This window comes from Porcisia hertigi, chromosome 26 (assembly GCF_017918235.1).
Source record: "Porcisia hertigi strain C119 chromosome 26, whole genome shotgun sequence".
NCBI lineage: Eukaryota > Euglenozoa > Kinetoplastea > Trypanosomatida > Trypanosomatidae > Porcisia > Porcisia hertigi.
The window spans coordinates 3,679-25,536 of record NC_090585.1 but is presented as its reverse complement, the minus strand read 5'-3'; the positions used below and the strand labels follow the sequence as shown (position 1 = coordinate 25,536).

The 21,858-nt window shown below is 54.5% G+C and overlaps 5 protein-coding genes across 5 annotated transcripts; all 5 read left to right on the top strand.

The window, feature by feature from the left end:
- Nucleotides 1-1,028: 1,028 nt before the first annotated feature.
- Nucleotides 1,029-1,835, top strand: JKF63_04035 (uncharacterized protein; the record flags this gene model as incomplete). The annotated part of the gene is made up of 1 exon (XM_067900030.1): nucleotides 1,029-1,835. One exon carries the CDS (start codon nucleotides 1,029-1,031, stop codon nucleotides 1,833-1,835), a length of 807 nt encoding a protein of 268 aa, XP_067756214.1.
- Nucleotides 1,836-2,624: 789 nt separating this feature from the next.
- On the top strand, nucleotides 2,625-3,515 carry JKF63_04034 (uncharacterized protein; the record flags this gene model as incomplete). The annotated part of the gene is made up of 1 exon (XM_067900029.1): nucleotides 2,625-3,515. One exon carries the CDS (start codon nucleotides 2,625-2,627, stop codon nucleotides 3,513-3,515), a length of 891 nt encoding a protein of 296 aa, XP_067756213.1.
- Nucleotides 3,516-4,184: 669 nt separating this feature from the next.
- Nucleotides 4,185-7,106, top strand: JKF63_04033 (uncharacterized protein; the record flags this gene model as incomplete). Its single annotated transcript, XM_067900028.1, has 1 exon — nucleotides 4,185-7,106. The coding sequence occupies one exon, from the start codon at nucleotides 4,185-4,187 to the stop codon at nucleotides 7,104-7,106; it is 2,922 nt and encodes a 973-aa protein (XP_067756212.1).
- Nucleotides 7,107-9,907: 2,801 nt separating this feature from the next.
- Nucleotides 9,908-10,996, top strand: JKF63_04032 (uncharacterized protein; the record flags this gene model as incomplete). The annotated part of the gene is made up of 1 exon (XM_067900027.1): nucleotides 9,908-10,996. The coding sequence occupies one exon, from the start codon at nucleotides 9,908-9,910 to the stop codon at nucleotides 10,994-10,996; it is 1,089 nt and encodes a 362-aa protein (XP_067756211.1).
- Nucleotides 10,997-11,507: 511 nt separating this feature from the next.
- JKF63_04031 (uncharacterized protein) lies at nucleotides 11,508-11,783 on the top strand (the record flags this gene model as incomplete). The annotated part of the gene is made up of 1 exon (XM_067900026.1): nucleotides 11,508-11,783. One exon carries the CDS (start codon nucleotides 11,508-11,510, stop codon nucleotides 11,781-11,783), a length of 276 nt encoding a protein of 91 aa, XP_067756210.1.
- Nucleotides 11,784-21,858: the final 10,075 nt, after the last annotated feature.

Below are 21,858 nucleotides of genomic sequence, written 5' to 3'. Positions count from 1 at the left end.
TCATGTATCCCGCGCCGGTCTTTCTCGCAGGGGTAGACATTACACCCAACAACGATGTCCAACCAGAACTGTTGAAGTGACGCCAGGAGCAACACAAGAGGGTAATCATGGTTTCTTTCGCTGTTCAAATTCTTCCGTGGAGGCGTTTTCGTTTGTGGTGGTGGACCACGAAATTCTCATACGCCGCACGTTCTGTGTTTGTGGTCTTGAGCGCACTTGTTGCGGCTTCGACCCATCTATTTTTTTTTTGCTGTCTGGCGCTGAACGTCGCACTCCTACAGCCATGTTCCTTTTCTAGCTTTTTCATCTTGGCTCTCCTGTGTGTGTGTGTGTACCTTTCCCTCTTTCACCACCTCCAAATCCACGCCAGTGCGTATCACCGTATTATAAATGCATCGGGCGCCACTCCTTTTGGTGCTCTATCGATCCTCCTCCTTTTATCCAAGGGGTTTTCTTCTCTGTCCTGCCTCTTATGTGCCTGCTTTCTCATAATATCCGTGTTGCATTTTCCCGTATACTTGGTAGTCTGCCTTGCAGTTTCCTTTCTCCCCCCTCTTTTCGGGGAGGAGGGGGGGGGGGCAGGGCATCACGCATGGCGCGTCTCCGCCTTGCACGAACAGCGCGGCGCCGGCCCCCCTGCATATATATATATATATATATAGACGAACCTTATCATGTCTTCCAGTTTTATGCTGTGAGGGTGTACTGTACTGATCGAATGTCAAAACTTTCAGAAGTCTTCTGTGATGCGTGCCTGTCTTGGTTTCTCCCGAGGGCAACTGGAAGTCCGTGGCAGAGACGTTGCGCGCTGAAGCGCCTACTCACAGGCATCAAGTGGTTGTCTCAGCAATGGGGATGAAGCCAGAGCCGCATATGATTGGCATGCACATGGTGCTCAAATTGTCTCTCGTTTTCTACTCCTGTGAATTCCACAACGCAACCCCTTTTTCTTTTACTCTTCGCTCCGCTGATGACTCTCATCCGACTCACCCAAGGAGTTGTGAGCTGCACTAGTTTTTTTTTTTACCATGGATGTCTCGCAGTTTCTCAAGTCCTTTAAGCGGAACGTGGCGGCAAAGGCCAGACCAGGTGTTTCTGTGACCGAGGCCACTGATTTGGCAAACGGAAGCGGAGACGAAGATGTAGCTGACATCCTTTACTCAGACAGTGACAAGGAGGAGGAAGCTGGCCCCGAGAATGGAGAGGTGGTTGTTAGCGGGCGAGCACATAAGTTGGCTGACAAGCGGTACGCTGCTAGCGTGGGCCACGTGAAACGGAACCAGGAATTTGCTGCCTTGAACGTGGCAGCGACCAATAGTGGGCCTGTTGCTGAGAGGAGTCGCTTTCAGCGCCAATGCTCTGCGTTGGCGAAGCAGGTAAAAGATGTTCGAAAGCTGCCACGCGCCGAAATGGTTGCGTCCGTCCGTGCGGAGCTCTTGCTGAAGCGCGAGCAGCTGCAGGCTGCGCGTGCATCTCACTCAACGCAGCTCGACAATGCACCAATCCAAAAGGTGGCAGCTGCCATGATCGAGGTAGACGAGCTTCTTCAGGCCAGTGCACCAGTAGCTGCCACGTCCACCTCGTTGTTGGACTTCTTGCCGCCATCACCTTTGCCTGCAGCGCCTCAATCGAAACCGACAGGAGGAGCGATAGCTGCGTCGACGGACACTGTACTTGGCGCACCGCTACAGTCACCAAGCACGACCACAGGCCAGGTGGCTAGCGAGTCCCCTGTACATGAAGAAAGGGTGGAGGTGCCTGCGAAGCCGCCCAAGAAAAAGTCAAAGTTCGAACTGGCAGTGATGATGGCTCACGAAGATGCGGCCTCAAGCTAGAATTGTGAGGATTGTACTGGTAGCGGCCCTTGTTGTTTAGCGAGAGAGGGCGATCGGCGAAAAGCATACGCAGCCGTGTTTGTTTACTTGAGCACGATGCCCCATTCCCCTCCCGCACAGCTCGCTGATGATGATGATAACGTCGTGGCTGCGTATTGGAAGGATTCACCGTTTCGAACTAACTGAAAGATATGAGCTGAACGCAGGACGAAGGAAAGTGGCAGACACTCCAGGTCGCTTTCGCGCCCTCTCCCCCCTCCCCCCCCCCCCGTTAGGGGCGGCCACTGGTTGTTCTCTTAGTCTTTTGTTTCCCGCTTTATATCGCGCCCGATGGCGTCATGTCTGCAAATGTTTCCTTGAACTTGCATTCATTGTGAATCGCACTCACTTCATCAGTAGTGGCGCGTGCTATGCGTGAGGTGATGCACCTACTTTCAAATACTGGTTCACCCCTCTCTTGCGCACCTTCAAGCACACATGCGTGACGCGTGTGTGCATGCTTCGGATTTCGGAAAGTCCTTTGCTTTCCAGGTTGCCGCGATTTTCATGAGATCGGCAGAGAGGGGGCACCCCGGTTATCGCTGCTTCACTCCGTTATCTCGCACACCCACTTGCTTCGCCACGGGGGGCTCTCACAGTACAGGTCCGTTATGCACACCCCAAGGGGGGATGCCTTTTTGCATCACTTACTAGAACCAAGCGCGCATCACACCAGAAGCCGCGAGCTTTTGCACTCTTTTCTACCTCGTCGCACTCCCGCATCATCGTCCTTCCAGTGTTTCAGTGAGCATGAATAACTACACGCTTGGGCCTGTTATCGGAGAGGGCCAGTTTGGCCATGTGCGCATGGCCACTGTGAAGGCTACGGGGCAGCCTGTTGCCGTGAAACTGATTCACGTTCCTCGCCTTATGGAGGGAATTCCACATCCAGTGGCACGGGAGCTCTTGATTGCTTCTCGGGTAGGCTCGCCATTTCTGGTCAACACAATCGAGATTATACCCTATAGATCACACATGGCTATCGTAATGGAGCGCTGTGTGGAGGATTTGGCGTCTGTGCTGCGCAGATGCAGCCCACTTCAGCCGCTTCCCCCGCTGTTGGCACAATCCTACCTGCGGATGCTTCTCACCGCACTGCACGCCTTGCACTCTGGCGGTATGCTACACCGCGATGTAAAGCCAGCGAACTGTTTCATTGCTTCGGATGGGTCTCTCAAGCTCGGCGACTTTGGTCTTAGTCGCCCACTGAGCTCGGACATGTCGCACGAGGTGGTCTCGCGCTGGTACCGCGCACCGGAGCTTTTATTTGGTCAGCGACACTACAGGGGTGAAGTGGACGTGTGGGCAGCCGGGTGCGTTTTCGCCGAACTCCTGCGGGGTTACGGTCGGCCCCTCTTCACCGGGGACGGGGATATTAGCCAAATCACCAAGATTTTTGACGTATTCGGCACACCTGCGGGGGCAACCTATGAGGTTTACCGTAAGTTGCCGGACTGGGAGAAGGTGTTTTTCAAAGAAAAGAAAGGAACCGGTCTCCGTGTCCTGCTGCCTTTTGTGCCCTCCGAGGCCTTGGATTTATTGACGGCAATGCTTGCCCTTGACCCGGCAGCTCGGTGCAGCGCTGCCGAGGCTTTGAACCACCCCTTCTTTGCTCTCACAAATGTTGCATTGCGCGCATGACGTGAGGGCGGGCCTCTGTGTGCGCAAAGGTGCAGATGAACCCAATAACGAGGACTCCCCCCCCCTCCTCGGTGCAGAGTTACCGCGAAGAACAAGGGTCTGCGGTGGTGGTGCGGAACACGAAAGCACGTGGGCGTGTCACGACTCACCGGTGTGGGCTGTAATTGGGATGGTGTGCGCCTCAGACTTTTTGTCTAGCTTCTGTCTCTACACAAAAGCACATTGCACCAGGGCTTACCTGTCCTGTTTATTAGGGGTAGTACTTGCTCTATGTGCGACACCCCCCACTTTCTCATCTGGGCACTGGCTCTTCCTGGCTGGGATCTACACCACCTCGGCTCTCTGATTCCAGCTGCCTTCTTCGTGTCTGGGTAGGCAATGCGCTCTTCTTGTTCACTTCACGCTCTTTGTCGTTGGGCAACTTCAGCGCCCCATGCCCCCCCCCCCAACCTCTCCTCTTTTCCTGTTGTATTTTTTCTTCCGTATCCACCCCTGTCTTTTCGGTACCAGGCTAGCCAGGCATACATACACCCATCCACACACAAGGGGGGGGGCGATCATCAGAAGACAATCAGGGTATTCTCCTTGGCTGTAAACATATACCGCGGTTCTGCCGGTAAAATCAGCCCCTTTTAGGTGTTTGCTTGCTCTAACGGGGGGCCCCCTCTCATGCTTCGCCGGCTTGTCCGTGTCAACGGCGTTGTGGCGCCTGCGGCCCTGTCGCGCAACACCTCTACCGATGCATATTTGAACCGTCACATCGGGCCCACACGTAAGGAGGCAGACGAAATGCTCAAAACGATGGGAAAGGGAAGCATCGCAGAGCTCATGGCTACCGCGTTGCCAAAGGACATTCTTCGGCCCCCGTTGAGCAGCTTCAAACCTTTGAGTGAGGCAGAGACACTTTCCTACCTAAAGGGGTTGGGGGAACAAAACAAGGTGTTCAAGAGCATGATCGGCCAGGGCTACTATGAATGCATCGTCCCACCCTCGATCATGCGCAATGTCCTGGAAAACCCAATGTGGTATACCCCGTATACCCCCTACCAGGCCGAAATTTCTCAGGGCCGTCTCGAGTCGTTGCTGAATTTCCAGACGATGGTGGCCGATCTGACCATGATGGACATGTCCAACGCGTCACTGCTCGACCAGGCGACGGCAGCGGGCGAGTGCATGTACCTGGCACTGAGTTACCACCGTCGAAAACGCATGAAGTTCTTCGTGTCGAAAGATGTGTTCCGGTCATCGATTGAGATGGTCCGCACCCGTGCACAACCACTTGGAGTTGAGGTCGTTGTCGGCGATGTCGAATCCCTCGATTTGGCCGATGCCCAGCTGAGTGGCATTTTGGTACAGTCTCCAGACGCAAGAGGCGAGGTGCACGACTTTGCCGCCGTCTTCGCGCGTGCCAAGACGCACGGTGTCGTATGCTGCGCTGGTGTGGACCTGATGGCGAGCTGCATCATTAAGCCGCTCGGCGAGATGGGGGCCGACGTTGTGGTGGGGAGCGCGCAGCGCTTTGGCACCCCCTTGGGCTACGGTGGCCCACACGCTGCCTTTATGGCCATGTCAAGCGATTTCAAACGTCTTTCCCCGGGCCGAATCGTGGGCATCAGCAAGGACAGCGCTGGTGACCCTGCTATCCGCATGGTCTTGCAGACACGCGAGCAGCACATCAAGCGTGAGCGCGCCACCTCCAACATTTGCACGGCGCAGGCGCTGCTTGCCAACATGAGCGCCTTTTACGGAATCTACCACGGCCCGGAGGGACTAAAGCAGCTGGCGAACGAAATTCACCACAAGACAAAAGTCTTCGCTGTCGGCATGCAGTCGCTCGGCTTCACTCCGGTGAACACCACGTACTTTGATACCCTGACCTTTTCAATGGAGGGGAGCCACATGACGGCGGCCGAGTATGCACATCAGTGCCTCAAGAAAGGCATCAACATATTTGTTGAGCCCACCACGAAACACGTGTCCATCTCTTTTGACGAAGCAACCAGGGAGGACCACATCGACGCTTTACTCCAGGCTGCGGGCATGTCGACGCCAAACATAGAGGCACTCACGCGCGTGGCTGAAACCATCTCTGTCATACCCGATGCACTGCGGCGAACGTCCAGGTTCATGCAAGGCACTGTTTTCACCAGCCACAAGAGCGAGACGGAACTAATGCGTTACATCCAGCGTTTACAGCGCAAAGACTATGGACTGACGCACGGCATGATTCCACTTGGATCGTGCACCATGAAACTAAACCCAGCGGCTGCGATGCGCGCGTTGAGCTGGCCGGAGTACAACATGCTCCATCCCTACGCGCCAGAGGATCAAGCGTGTGGTTACAGCGTGATGCTGACAGATCTGAAGCAGAAGCTATGCGACATCACTGGCATGGCGGCTTGCTCGATGCAGCCGAACAGCGGTGCCCAGGGCGAGTACGCGGGCCTGCGTGTGATTCGCGCCTACCATCAGTCGCGCGGTGAGGGTCATCGCAATATTTGTTTTATTCCTATCAGCGCACACGGCACCAACCCAGCATCGGCAGTGCTTGCAGGGCTGAAGGTGGTCACTGTGAGGTGCCTAGACGACGGGCGTGTGGACATGGCGGACATGGAGGAGAAGTGCAGTAAGCACGCGAGGGAGCTGGCTTGCATAATGATTACTTACCCAAGCACTTACGGCCTGTACGACAAGGATATTCTACAGATCACAGCCTTGATCCACCAGCACGGCGGGCAGTGCTATATCGACGGCGCCAACCTGAACGCGCTCGTTGGTTACAGCGGGCCTGGCTTCATTGGTGGCGATGTGTGCCACCTGAACCTTCACAAGACCTTCTCCATTCCACACGGCGGCGGCGGTCCTGGTTTGGGGCCTATAACCGTGCGTCCGCACCTTGTGCCGTTTCTTCCCAACAGTACCTATGGTCCGCCTGTGGGCGGGTCGAAGTCGTTTGGGCAGTCATCGCAGGCGGGTTATGGCTCTGCCTCCATTGCCATCATCTCGTACGCCCTCATCCGGATGCTGGGGTCTCGCGGGCTGCAGACCTGTACCGAATATGCCGTTCTCAATGCGAACTACCTGAAAAAGCGCCTTGAGGAGCATTACTCCATTTGTTTCCTTGGCCGCAACGACTTTTGCGCTCATGAGTTCATCCTTGACCTACGTGAGTTCAAAAAGACAGCCCATATCGAGGCGGAGGATGTCGCAAAAAGACTCATGGACTACGGCTTCCATGCACCGACGCTGGCGTTCCCCGTGGCGGGCACGCTTATGATCGAGCCGACGGAAAGTGAGTCGAAACGGGAGTTGGATCGCTTCGCGGATGCTCTCATTTCCATCCGCCACGAAATCGCCGCCGTGGAGCGTGGCGAACAACCAAAGGGCAACAACGTCCTTACAAATGCGCCGCATACCGCCAAGTGCGTGACGGCAGAGGAGTGGAGACGTCCGTACTCTCGGCAGCTCGCAGCCTACCCCACCCCTCACCAGCTTCGTGAGAAGTTCTGGCCGAGCGTGGGTCGTATTGACAACACCTATGGCGATCGTAACTTGTTGTGTACCTGCACGCCTTTGGAGTTCTACGAGTAGCAACTCAGTCGCAGGCTGTCAGAAGCTACAGAGCGATTCTGTACATTACCGGAACTGCTGTCAACCGGATAACTATATCGCGCACCTCTCTGCTTTTTGGTTGCTGTTGTGCTGTGACCAAGCCCTTTGCGCAAGCCCGCGCGTGGGTATGTGGCAGGGATTGCCAAAAGAACGATGCCCATCCGTGGAGAAGCTCTATTTTTTTTTTGTTCTCTGTTGTCCGATAAGGTGCCTTTTCCCTTCCTCTTCTAGTCAGTTCAAAGATGACTTCCGATACTATTTCATTCCCTTTTCCCCCATGGCAGTGTGTGTGTGTGTGTGTAACGTTTCTCGGCTTTTTGCCCCCCTCCCCCCTCTTCTCCCTCTTCCTCTTTGGCCCCCCCCCCTTCAGCGTGCTCATTCTCAACACCGGAGAATGTCACTGTTCTTGGTTGTGAATGGTATCGGTCTTGCTTGTTTTGGTGGTACCAAGGGCGATAATGTGGTTCGTGTGAACCGTCTCTTTTTCTCCATATAGCCCCCGTTTCCTGTCTTTATTCGTAGCTTGTTTGTGCGTGCTTTAGTGGAGAGTTGCCCCCGCACACACTGCACGTCTAAGCGGGTCAGGTTCGGAATGATCTCGCCACTAAATGTGAGGAAGTCATAATTGCCCAACGAAGGGCATCCCTGCTCCCTCTATAGAAATTTTTTACCCCCCCCCCAAAAAAAAAAAAAAACGTCCACGGCGCTGATCTGTATACACGTGTGTGTGTGCAAGGCAGGGTCTTCTTTATTTGTGGTAGTTGTGAGCGTCGGGGGGGAGCACGGGGTTGTTGTGCGAATGGAAACAGCATATTCAGAACATCAAGGGAAAGAAAGACGAAGAAGCATGAACGACACACGTACAAATCGAAAACTCTCTCTCATCTCAATGCGCTAGATCCGGCCCCTATCGGAGTTTCCCTGTTCTATTATCAACTGCTTTTTTTTCGCGCTCTAGGTCTGTTTCCCTCTCTTTCTAGGGCGCATCTCCGGGTTCGATGGACACTACCGTGATTGGGTGAAGATGGCGCTTGGTCGCCGATGCGCGCCTCTCTTGTACTTTGTGTAGCCTATCCTAGTTTCCACGCTACCCATTGCACGTTTGATTTTCTTTTGTGCATATGCTTCTCTCCCCCTCGATGCAGCTGATCATCTATTATTCGGTGTTATTCTCAGCATTGTGACGTAAATATTTGCCCTTATGGTGATGGGCTAATCGAAGTCTTTTTTTTTTCTTCACACTTCCGCTTCAACCAACTCACTGCTCTCATCTAGCCGTGGCTCTCAACAACTGGCATGTGTCGAACGTGTTACCTTGGCTTCCTCTTCGGGCGTAAGCTTTCAGAGGGTGCAAAAAAAAAAAAACGGCGCTCGTTGGGTACCAACACCACTGATCCAGTGAAAGAGGGGGGTACAGGCTGTGCTACTACGGTTTCTGTAAAAGTGCCACACACACTCTAATGGAGCAGCAATTCTCACCTTCCTAGTGGCCGCAGTCTGATTGCTGGAAGCGCCAAAAACAACAACACAAAAGATGTGATGAACCACACCTGCACTCCGCGCACCATTTTCTGTGCAGCATAGTCAATTGTTATGGAAGGAAAACTCTTGGGGTGAAGTGAAAGTTTAGTCTGCACTGAAAATCCGTGTTGTTCCTCCCCACCCACAGGACTGTGTTGATGGTTGTATGAAGGACGTGGTGGTGAGATACTGAAGAAGTTTTTTCCAGGCTTCAGTTTGTTCACTACAGCAATTTTTATATATTTTTGGAGCATGTCCCACCCCCTTTTTCCTCCGCTTCGCCGCCTAGAACACTGCCATGTGTGTGTGCATGCAAGCGAGTATTTTTCTATGATGCTCCCCCAGTCGAGCATCCTCCAAGCATATGAGTTACTTTGCCTGGCCACTTCCGGTGCTCTCACCTCCCTCCTTCCCCTCTTTATATGTGCAGTGTGGGATCACGGTACCTTTGTTGGTGCCGTTGTCGTTGGTTCTTAACAATTCCCGTACCTTCACGATAACGTCCACGGTTTTCGCTTTGTTTGCGTCGACACAGCGGTCTTTGGTTTTTCGCAGATGTGTTTGCCGACTCTCGGTGGCGTTGCACACGTAGTGTTCTCTGCCTCTTTTCACTCTGTGAGCAAAGATGTCTGTCGGAATGTGAGGCGCACAAACCTCTTTCGCGCACCCACACCCACACCCATCCACCCACACACGTACACACGGGCTGGGGAGCCGGAGGCCAGGTCACATGCTTTGTTTTTTCGCTTCGGCCTTCTCCCCTGTTTTGTCTCCAGGTTCCACACTGCCTCAGTGTGGGCGTTTGCGCGAATGCGTGGGTGCACGCAATCGTCTTGTGTTGTGAGTGCTCTTCTCTTTCTTCCTTCCTTACCCGAATGACCCACAACTGGGGGCGGGGCGTCACACGCCTTGTCACAAGCCTACTTCGACCGGTAATGTTTTGTATCCGGCGAGCTCCGTGCTGAGGAGAAGTGTCCTGGGAGGGTTCTCCTTACCGTTGTGCCACTGCGCAATTCTCAAAGGAACCACGCTGCTTCACATTTCTCGACCAGCCCACCCCTCAACTCTTCGTCCTCTATACCATTCGCCACCTTCTGTTCTGTGGCGCTTCGCTCATGTGCCACACCGGACCGCTCGCCATCACCTCCACGCTCATACGTACAACCCAACTCTTTCATTCTTCATGACAAACACAGTTCGTATACAAAGCCGGTCTTCCTACGTAGTTACCTCGTATTCTTTTTTTTCCTTCCCCAGTCATGTCAGCTGTTGGCAGCTTCAAGCGTCGCTCAGCCAAGAACGCGACAACGCGGCGCGCAGTGAAGCACTACGAGCCGAAAGTTGTGGAAAACCCTAAGCGAGTACTCTTTTTGAAAGGCGCCTCCTCAAACGATGTAGTGAGAGATGCGATGGTAGACCTCATGGCGATTACGAAGCCGTACTGCAAGAAACTGGCAAAGAAGAATGCATTTTATCCTTTCGAGGGGCGTCAACACCTTGAGTTTCTCGGGTTCAAAAATGACTGCTCACTTTTTTGCTTCGGCTCAAGTAACAAGAAGCGACCGAACAATTTGACAATTGGGCGCCAGTTCGACTTCCATGTTCTTGACATGGTGGAGCTCGGCATTGTGGCGGCTGACCGCCTCGACATGTCACAGACGCTCGGTGTCGATGCTGGCTCCGTGGGCGGAAAACCCTTCTTTGTCTTCGAGGGTAGCGAGTTCGCATCTGACCCGGCGTTCATTCGACTGAAGAGTGTCTTGGTGGACTTCTTCCGTGGTGGTACTGACCCCGCGATCAACCTCGACGGATGTGATCGGGTTCTGTTTTTTTCTTTGCGTTCTCAGAACGGAGAAGACGCGTGTGTGGCGCCCTCTACTGACACTTACACGAACAAGCCTCCTAGCGAGAAGGGGAACACGGTGCTGTGTATGCGACACTACGCTCTCAAAAAGCCGTCAGCGGCCTCGGGCGTTCCCAAAACCATCAAGAACATTCAACTATACGACGTGGGGCCCAACTTCGACTTTGAGCTGCGTCGCATTTCCTTCGCGACACCACAAGAGTTCAAGGTCGCCTGCCGGCTCCCGCGCGAGGTGCTCGCTACTTTGCGGTCGACGGCAGACAACGTCCAGTTGGACGGTCTCAACAATCTACGCGGCCAATTGCATGTTGGCAAACAGGATATCAACGAACTCAACCTTCGTCGCTTCAAGGCACACCGTCGCGGCTCCGCGCGTGATGTGGCCGAGGGCGAGGATGGTGACGTGGAGGAGGACAAACCCCGTCGGCGAAGGCCACGCCCCGAGACGGATGCGGAGGAGTCACGGCCAGAGACGGACATTTGAGCAGGCAATCTTAGGCTAGGCGTGTGGGGTGTGTCAGTCGGCTTATTTTTTTTCGTGTAAGCGCTGGTGGTTGTTTGTAACGAGGTTGTTCCGTGTAACTTGTGAATCTACCCTAACCATTCTGAACCTTAGACTCGCGCATACTGACGTGGACCATGGAGAGGCAGAGAAAAACTGTCCAGTAGCGGTACGGTGTTCTTCCACTCAAAAGTGTACCTCTTTGATCGTGACGGTGCTTTGTGTCTTCGTCATGATCACCTGCTTCTTCGAAATTCCCCTGGTGCGACACCCCATCCTGTGTGTGTGTGTGTGTGTGTGTCTTGCTGGCTCTCTCTATATGCTGTCATCTCCATTAGATTCCTCCTATCTGCTCTTTTGATGTTATATATGCATAGTCGTGTACATGAGATATTAGGTCACCACACTGCCCCCTCCTGCGTCAACGGAAAAAAACAAAGACGTACCAATAGTGGCAGCAGAGATAGCAAGCGGAGTACAACTCAGACGAATCATGTCTGCCCAGGCGGCGCACATACTCCGAAAGAAGGAGGGAATATTGTCTTTGGAGAAGTACCTGGATCGTAAAATCGTGATCTCACAACATGGCCGGGAAGTGCACGGTGTACTCAAGGGATTCGACAATAATGTGAACCTTGTCTTAGCCGACGCTGAGCTGTGGCATCGCAACAAACACCTTCGCACGATTGGTGCATGTGTCGTGCGAGGAGGTCCTGTAAACCTGATCCTTTCCGGTGATGCTACGCCCATTGCAAATCCGTTTGCTTGACGGAGGCATGGGTGCGTGCAGGACAGATGGGCATCTCCCCACCCCACCCCGAGACACCGCCAGTGTGGCTGTGTAGTGCAACCGCTCAGTCGCGCTACTCTACTGTGCGTACGCGACTCTCTCAATTTAGGGGAACCGAGGGCGTGACCTGCATGAGCAAAATAACTGAAGTTCAGCGAAACGTCACCAACTTCACGCATACGAGCTTAGCATTCGTTGGCGAGTTACCGATTCACATTTTTCGGAAAAAAACAAAACATGGTCGAAATACACATGTGCGCGTGTGTGGTGGGGGTGCGGAGTTGGATTTCTTCGTTTTCACTCTTAGTTGCGCGCGATGGCTTGAGCATTGACTCTGTGAGGAGAAGAGAAACCTAACAACAACGAGCGGATTCTTCAAACTGCATGTGTGCAATGATGCATCCTCCACTGCAAATGCTAACTTCCCCACTGTCGATTATGTTTCCCATGCCTTCAAACAATCCGGCATAGCGGATGGGGGCCCCTTTTCCCTCCAGGCCTCGGTTGCGCCGCCCCCCCCCTCCCCGGCGCCAGTGAGAGGATGGCCGCAACTAATAGACGTCCATGAGTCACCCATGCTGTGTTTAGCAGTTCCGTATTTTTTTAATAGTCTCCCCTATAGCGATACCGACGTGTTCCTGGCGGTGCTGCGCTGCGGCTTATTTAGTCTCATATGGGCCACGTGGACTTCAACCTGGAAGGTACCTACGGTTTCATGCGCTGGCGATGCACCCGCCAGTTTACTAGCGCGCCCCCTTTGAGATTAGCTGCAGCCTCACGGGACATCATGATACAATTTACACACCCCGACAAGATGACGGGACATGGGGCTCTAGCTGATTCTGGAACCCCAAACATCTGAGAAATGGACGAGTGGGAACATAGTATCACCTCCAGAGCCAGTCTAATGGGTCACATTTGATCCTCACTGGCCTTGCCTGCGCGAGTTGATGCCCAATGCTTTCGTTGGACGGAAGCACGCTACCTTCTCTTCGCGAAGCCTCGGCATCCCTGAGTGGGTCCACGATTGAGCTAGGCACGGAGTAAGCGTAACCGCTGTGAAGATGCTGCGCACCACATGTATATATATATTTACATGGGAGTGTATGTGCGTATGTCTTCCACCACTGGGAAGTTTTTATTTCGTTCTCCCCCAAAGGAGCCTGAACAAGGAGATTTTACCAACGCCGAAAATACTCCGTAGTGAGTTTTTTTTTTGGCACAGGCGCAGTACAACAGCTACGAACCGATCCTGTGGGCGACGTGGTTTCTAAGGTGTCTGACGGTGGGTCCCCGGGCCCGATGTAGGGCTCCGTGGTAACCCGCTTCTCGGGAATCGTAACCCTTCCAGGGCGACTTGCCGCACCATATGAGACTTCTGCCAGGAACCATTTCCACGCTTTCTGCGCGGGAGCTACATGGCATTTTCAGCGTACATGCGTATGGCGAACTGGACTGTGCTAAACGACCAGGGTAATTTTGGTGCCATTCACCTAATTTTGGGAAACAGATAGGGCTGTATGGTAGTCGAGATGACGACACGAGTGCGAGTGGATCTTGGACAGCCGCCGCTACGCCAGCCGCCACACAGCTTGTCCATGGAAAGTGCTTTTCACTACGTTTTCTGGTTTGGTTAACTCCATTTGCCATGCATTGAGGGGCACGCAAGGATTCCACCTCAGACGGCATATCAAGAAACGAAAAGTGAAAAGCTGTTTTGCAGTGCTCGCTATCCCCTGATTCCGGGGTAGCAGGTGCTTGACTGTGCGGCGCGCCTAGGTGCCCGTTCCGTTCCTGACGGACAGGCCCAGGTGATGGTCCTTGGTGCTGCTGCGGGACTTTTGAGCCCGGAACTTTCTAGCTCGTGCAAACTTTAATGGCGTGGAGCAATAGGGTCATAGGGTTAGGGGTCATAGGGTTAGGGGTCATAGGGTTAGGGGTCATAGGGTTAGGGTTAGGGGTCATAGGGTTAGGGTGTAGAGGTTAGGGTGCATAGGGGTGGGATTAGGGTTAGGGTTAGGGTTTCATTGGCGAAGTCTTTTCGACGGAGGCAATCGAATGGTACATGATTTTCTGGATGGATGAAAGTTCTGCACGGGAGGGGGGTCCGAGCGAGGGGGTCGGGTACCATGTGGCCGGCCGGCTTTCCGAGTGAGTGACGCACATTCACTGCTATGCAGTGTGTGGTGCGGGGGATTTCTGAAGAATGCATGTCCGGGTTTCGTCCGAGATGTCTGGTCCGAATGTATTTTGGTACCCCGGACCCGGGTGTACCCGGGACGGTTTGGTCCAGTGCACCTTGTGTGCCGATATGCTCTTGAAGTGGTTTTCTACAAATGTGATGTCACATGCGTGTATGTTTGTTATCTCTTTACCGAATGATTATTCGTTCTCTCTCCTTCTACTTCTGTCTCTTATGGAATTGGATACAAATCCAGTAAGTAATCTAAGTGGGTTTAATGCGGTCTCTGACGCAAAAACGAAAACAAAAACATAATTTGCACAAAAAATACCGAACGCACGCACCCAGGCAGATCCGCAGCTTCTCGTCATCTAGCCGTTCAAGAAGTTCCGCCACATCACAAAAAGACGATTGTACTTCACAACATTCGCGCTTAACAATGAGCAACGCGACGGGGATCGCTTCGCTTCAAACTGAGGAGGGCGATGTGGACATCAGTTTCTTTTTGGAGAACCCAAGAACGGCGACCTAGAAGCGAAGATCCTGGAGGAGTCTTCGCAAACAAGGGCTCATTACAGCGGAGAAGTATCACGCAAGGCTTGTGGCGTCTGTCGGACTCATTTGATTCGGACAAGGCAAAGGGACCGAACGGTGCCGTTGGACGAAGACGCGAGGATTCAACACAACGTGCTGGAAGCGCAAACCATCTACGCGGATAAAGAACTGCGCAGAATTCAAGGACGTGTCGGAACAATGCAGACAAACAGATTCCAAGAAGCTGGAGCTACGTGAATCAGCGGACCCGCTGGAGGGACTACAGGCCAAGTTTGAATCGATAATCGAAGCATGAAAGACATGACGCCAGCCTTTGCAGCATCTGCGGTAATCCTGCTCGGCCTGTCCGGACCAGAGTTAAAGAAATGAGCGGAGATGAGCGGATCGCGTCTATGGTTCGAGATGTTTCGCGATTGAACCGCACGCTCAACGCGCCTATATCGCTACAACGTGGAGATCGTTGCAACGAGCTGCCAAGCAGAGCGGAGCATGCGCACATTGGTGATGAATGTCCTCTCAAGAGGTCAGCGAAACCCCTCTGCTTCCGGAGACGGCGCGATTGGCGAGCATTTCAACGCGGATCACATGGAAACGGCGCAGACAGCAGTAGCGAACCACAGCAGGCAGGCATTTGAAGGCGGCGGCTGTTCCGGGAGAAAAAGCCACATAAACGTTTCCGCCGCGCAAAAGATAACAAGCGCGACTTGCTGGAAGGTGGAGCTGCGTATGCGCAAATTGTGGGCGCAGACGGGTCAACGATTGGAGCGTTGGACTTGAGCAGCTGGGATGAGTTAGCCACCGCGCTTCACGCAAAGTTGGACGCCCTCAACGCCAATGATCGTGAGCTTGCTACGCGGATGATTGAACGAACGCATGCGCACGCAAACGCGTCAAGCACCAACGCTCGGACGCCTACAAGAGTTACCAGGGACGAAATAACGCAAATGGTAGCAGGCGAAGCGGTTACGGCAACGGCGGCGCAGGAGGCAGAGGCCACACGTACCGAGGTGGCGAACCGCAGGAAAACCCAAAAACTGATGCGCGACGGAACGGCAGCCGTCGTTTTGAAGGAGGGATCCACACACACATCAAAAAATATGTCGAATATTGCCCGCGAATTCGGCAAGGAGGTGTGGGGCGGCGATATGCTCGAAGGCAAAACATCAAACATAGAACTCGACGCAATTTACGAGCAGTACCTCCCACCAAAACGCATCGTTCCGTCGGATACAATGGTGACTTGGACCGTGATAAAACCCAACAACTTACGAAGATGGTGCGCGAGCACGGCTTTGTTTATTTTCCAATCTTTATTATGAAGCATTGGATAGCGGGCATTTTGGAGCAAGACGACGAGGATGCAACAGGCATTCAGTTATCCCTTTGTGATTCCGCACCATCCCCAATTTTGGAGCAACAACTCAATGAGAACCTCAAAAGGTTTGGCCGGCTTTGCGTTTGGTGAAACAATTTTCGCCACGTCAGGAACGCTATAGCAATGATTGTGGGTTGTTCATGTCCGCGGCATTTTCAGTCATTATTTACAATTGATGGTTGATCACCGTCGTGATTTGCCACGGTGTTTGCGACGACTATTTTATGCGGCGTCGCAGTATCACCCGCCTCGTGATTATTTCCTCACGAAAATGAGAAAGGTGCTCACGAACCACCCGGTGTCTAGGAAAGATTTCTTTTACGATGAAATCGCGAAGATGCCATGGAAGCGTGCAAAAATGGATGACGCAGTCCAATCATCCGGATCACACGACGCTCTCCACGGAGGCGGTGGTTTAAAGCAGTCGAAAAAGTCTCCGCCGAATCGGAAACGACCAACGACACGCACCACACGAGCGGTCCAGAGCATTCCAAAACCATCTTCGAGACAGAAGAAAAAGGAAACCAGGATGCAGAGGAACGTGGACCGAGCTGCGCGAACGAGGCGCACACCACAGGAGAGAAAATCGACATCGCAGGCGTCGTCCCGAAAACGTTCGGACAGGTCCTCGATGGATGCTCCGCTTCCAAGGCGTAAGGCTGCAAAGAAACGTGGTAGACAAACGTCCGTGGATCCAGTTCAGGTGACAGAAAACACATCACATTCCCCACATTTAAGCGACCCCTCATCCGATGATGAGGACATGCTGCTGATTGATGCGATCGCGCGTGCCGACGCACGGGCTGCAGCACTACGCGGCAACGTGCCCGTCAATGAAACAACCAGCGCATCAGCACGAGACGTGGCTCACGAGCCTGATGGCGCATCAGCACGAGTCGTGACTCACGAGCCTGAGAGCGCATCGGCGAAAACTCCTGAAAAAGCATCAGAAAATGAGCAGAGGATTGTCTCAGAGAACATCCCAGGGAGTATGCCAGCGAACGCGACCGTGAGTGTAGCTGAAAACGTGCCGGCGAATCCATCACCACCACCTCCACAAGGGAAATGCATCTCCGAGTGGATAGAAGAAACATTCGCAGAGGCAAACAAACACGCCAGGAGGGTATACGAATTTGTTTTGGATCACCTATGGGCTGCGACGGCTCTGGCGAGAGCCGGCGATGGTGTCGCGCGCGGTATGAGCGACACAGCCGTTGGACAGCAGCGTGTGCGACACAAACTGACACCGCTGCAACCCTATAGTGTTCAAGAGATGCTGAAACTTCTCCACAAGAAGATCCACATCGTGGATCCATCACCGACCGATCCGAATGAGGTGATTTTCCGTGAGGAGAACGGAGCCGATGAGGTGTCGATGGACCCTCCGATCGACGAATTGTATCTCGTTCGAGGGCCCTCGATGTCGGCGTTATCTGACCAGTTACGAAACTATAAGTTTCTTCTCGGAGCGAGACTCCGTGAGGCACCGGAAGACATGAACGGGGTGCGATACCCGAGCTATTACGTCCTCACAAAAGCGGCGTCGGAAGCGACGGTGGGTGTGTACATTCCCGCCGGGATGACGCATTACCCGACCTCAAAGCCACAGCGTGCGTCACGCCACGCGTCCCGATACGTGCCTCGTCCAAGAGGTGCGACGCCGGAGACACATCAAGGTCGCTCGGATGATCCAGCGCCACGCCTGACCAGACGGAAAAGATGGCCAGGTGATGGAGTGAACGTCGATCCGGACATCAACGATGAAGGCGATGAAGGCGAGACATCCAGGATTCCTGGCAACAGGAAAGGTGATGGATACGCCGATGTCGACGCGAACATATCGGAGGAGGCGAAACGAGCACTCGAGGATATCCGTTCAAACCCTTTAAACATGCAGGGCAGGCCTCTTTCGCAAGCAGAGGAAGCAGAGGCCTGCCCGAGAAACTGGTTCCTCTTCAGCGCGAAACCGCCACACGTCTCACAGCTGGCATGGAGTCTTGTGAGGCCGGACACGCGCGCACACCATCTACGATGGCTGACGCGCATAAAATGCATGAATTCAGAGCAGATGCTCATGCGTCTTCCGTCGGCGTGCATCGACCTGATCCTGTCGACCGCTCGGGCACGCAAATGGAAGTGGGCAACGACAGCGAAGGCGTTTGCGGGAGTAGCGGGTGCGCTGCGCGACCTGCCGCTCTATTCCACCCAATCGCGAGGCATTCGCCTTCAGGACGACCCGGAATGGCGAAGCGCTTTTGGCACGGCGCAGCGCTTCATGAAGGAGTCGGTGCCAGACGCGCCTCCTTTCGGTATCGCGTATGCAGGTCGAAAAATCCTCGACCGACTTCGCCTAAGCCATCCTCGGGCTGCACTTTTCTTGGCAATGATGTGGGGATTCGCGGCGCGAGCGTGCGACATATCCACGCTGCGTGTGAAGGACGTGACGGTGTTTCCGACACCCGCGGCGGAGCCGGACCACCACAGCAGGAGAAGAGCGACCACCATCGCAGAGGAGGAGCCGTGCGTGCGAATCACCCTGACGATACGCAAAGGAAAAGGTGCCAAGACGAGGGTCCATGCCCTGTGCCGTCGATGCTGACCAGAGACCTTGCAGCCACGCTGCAAGAGATGATGGCAAAACGGAAACCATCAGAGGAGTTGTTCGCGCCTCACTCGGAGGAGCTGAGGTCGCGGATCGCACACGAGGTGCGGACAGAGATGCGAGGCGCACAGCTGCCCTCGATTCGAAAAGGCGCACTCCGCTGCATGGCGGAAGCAGGTGTCCCGCTGAAGGACTTGATGACGATATCAGGCCACGCCAAACAAGCCACGCTGCTGCGCTACCTTGGGTATGGCCAGCAGCCTACGGTGGAGGCCGAGACCGCAAGGAAAACGCAGGAAGAGCGTTGTTCCAGACCCGCTAGAAGCCGGCGACTTCGGTGTTTCGTTTCCGCTCCCAGGAATCGTCATGTGCGAACCTCGCGATTGCACCGCAAGAGGTGTCGGACATGGTGGATCGCATGTCCAGGTTCGTCCAGTGATGGCGGAAAGGCCGGCGCTGGTAAAGCGCTGGCCGCTGCACTTGAAACAAAACACGCCGCTGGACATGGAGGCGGTGCTGACGATGCCGACAAAACGCGCTTCCACAAAGCGTTTTCTTCGCCGGATCCAGTGCTTCCTGGATCCCTGCTTGCTGTGACGGATTGCGGACCTCGCGGACCATCAAAAATGCGCCCTTGACAGCGGACGAGATCCGCCAGGCAGTCGACATGGGAAAATTCGAGCCGTGTCCTGCCAACGAGGTGAGGTACCCAGGCGCAACTGCCTGAGGGAGTGCATGGCGTGAACGTGTTCACGGTGCCCGAGTTGAAGGGCAGACGGCGCCTCATCACGGAGCCGCTGCTGAACCGGGTGATCCCGACACATCACGTGCCACGCGTCCACTACGACACCCGCCTCGGAAGGCGGCAGCGGTTCGCGATACGCCCGCTACATGCTGCAGATCGATTTCGAAGCTTATTACGACGCTATCCCGATCGCGGCGACACTCCTGCAACAAGTTCGTGTTTCCGAGCACGACATGACGGACGCGCTGCCGTCTGCGGACGCTTCCGACCGGTGCGCGATGGAGCGTTGCCGTGGGTCAGGCCGTGACGCTGGACGATCGTCGACATCGACACGCCAGTCACCATCACCACCCTCATCGACAACATTCTGGTCGCAGCGAAGGAAGGTCAGGAACGTGAGTTCCTGATGGCGGTGCGCGCGGTCGTGGCGCGCATCAAGGCAGCAAACCTCATGACATCACCAAACCGCGACGAGTTGGAGGTGATGTCCGACGAGGCGATCTTACGGATGGCAGAGTGCCAATACGGTGTTTCTCGGTGAGGAATACGCGTGGAACGGACATGAACGTCTGATTCGGAACTCGGTCAAGACCGTGGCGAAGATGCAGATTGCGCTGCGGAAAACTTCCCACACGATTCGCAGTTTGGCGTCACTGATCTCGCTGATATTTTCGCGCTCCACACCACCCAGGTGAACCCGGCTCGCGCCTTCAAGCTCTTGAGAACCTACCGCGGCATATTCCGTCTGACGTTCCGGGGCTTCGACTGGGACGACCCAGTGCCATACATTGACTCGGCGGTTTCGCGCACACTCCAGGAGATTGGCGGAGCACTTGTGCACAACCAGTGGTGGAGAATATCGGATGAACGTCACCCGTCCTATGACGAGGCGGCCTACGACGCGGTGTGTTTCACCGACGCGTCGCTGGAAGGCTGGGGTGCGGTCCTTCACCTGCGCGAGGCCGGCGCCACGGAAATGTGGACGTATCGACATCGTTGGACCGAGGACCTGGAGCAGCAGCTCTGCGGTGAGGACGGCGAGGCGACCCGCGTGCTGGAAAAACTGCGAAAATACCAGCAACAATGCCATAGGAATCCGGACGGCAAACTAGGAGATCCGGACCTCGAGACGGACCGGTTCCAGGCGAGGTACTCGGCACATGCGGAACCTCGCGCCGCGCAACTGATGCTGCGACACATTGTGGAACACCATCGCGTTCCAGATGGTGCACGCATCGCGCTGGCAACGGATCACCGGGCGATTGTGATTGCGCAAAAGCACCTGAACGGTTTCGGTGGCATCGGCAGAGGCTATGCACTGAACAAACTTTTCAGTACACATATGACCTCTGGTGTGAGCAGAGGCATCGACGTGGTGTTTTCTACGTCGAGGGTGCGCAGAATCCGGCTGACGCCTACTCGCGCCACTTTGGGGTGGACGCGACGGGATCGCTGGAGGTGGAACGTGTAGCTCCCATCGGTGTGCCGTTTCTCCGCCAAACGTGGTGCCCGCTATGCGAAGAGCAGCCCCGCGAGGAGGGCGGAGAAGTGTGACGACCAACCCCGCACACACACACACGCACACCATGAGATGAAGAACTTCGAAGGAAGAAAAGATGCAAGAGTGGTTTCTGGCTAACCGCGCGCTATGGGGAGCTTCCCGGTGCCGGTGCCAAGCCACAAGAAAAAACACACAACAGAGATGTAGACGACGTGACGTGTCCCACACGCGACTGGACGCGAAGGGTGGACGAACGGAACCCCAGTTACGCGGCCACGCGGCTGTAGTCGCGTGCCTGCCTTGCCGCTTCCCATCGGGGTCGCGAAGAATCATGCCATGACCTGCCCCACCTCAGGCCACGCCTCCCTCCACTTCCCCTCGGCGCTCCTTCTTTCGCGACACATCTCACACAGGTCGGTAGCATTTCATTGGCGAAGTCTTTTTGACGGAGGCAATCGAATGGTACATGATTTTCTGGATGGATGAAAGTTCTGCACGGGAGGGGGGTCCGAACGAGGGGGTCGGGTACCATGTGGTCGGCCGGCTTTCCGAGTGAGTGACGCACATTCACTGCTATGCAGTGTGTGGTGCGGGGGATTTCTGAAGAATGCATGTCCGGGTTTTCGTCCGAGATGTCTGGTCCGAATGTATTTTGGTACCCCGGACCCGGGTGTACCCGGGACGGTTTGGTCCAGTGCACCTTGTGTGCCGATATGCTCTTGAAGTGGTTTTCTACAAATGTGATGTCACATGCGTGTATGTTTGTTATCTCTTTACCGAATGATTATTCGTTCTCTCTCCTTCTACTTCTGTCTCTTATGGAATTGGATACAAATCCAGTAAGTAATCTAAGTGGGTTTAATGCGGTCTCTGACGCAAAAACGCCCACCCACCCAACCCTGAGAACTGGAACTCCTGACGGTGTCTGGTCCACGGTGAAGTGGTTTTTCTTAAAGAAATGTTGATTCAGTTTAAGCTGTTCTATGCCACACGATGGCAGATCAGCGAAGCAGTCTGTTTTCAAGGTGGTCAAGAATGCCACGCGAGTGTGATTTTATTCCGTATTTTTACATGTGCCCGAGGGGGGTTTCGAC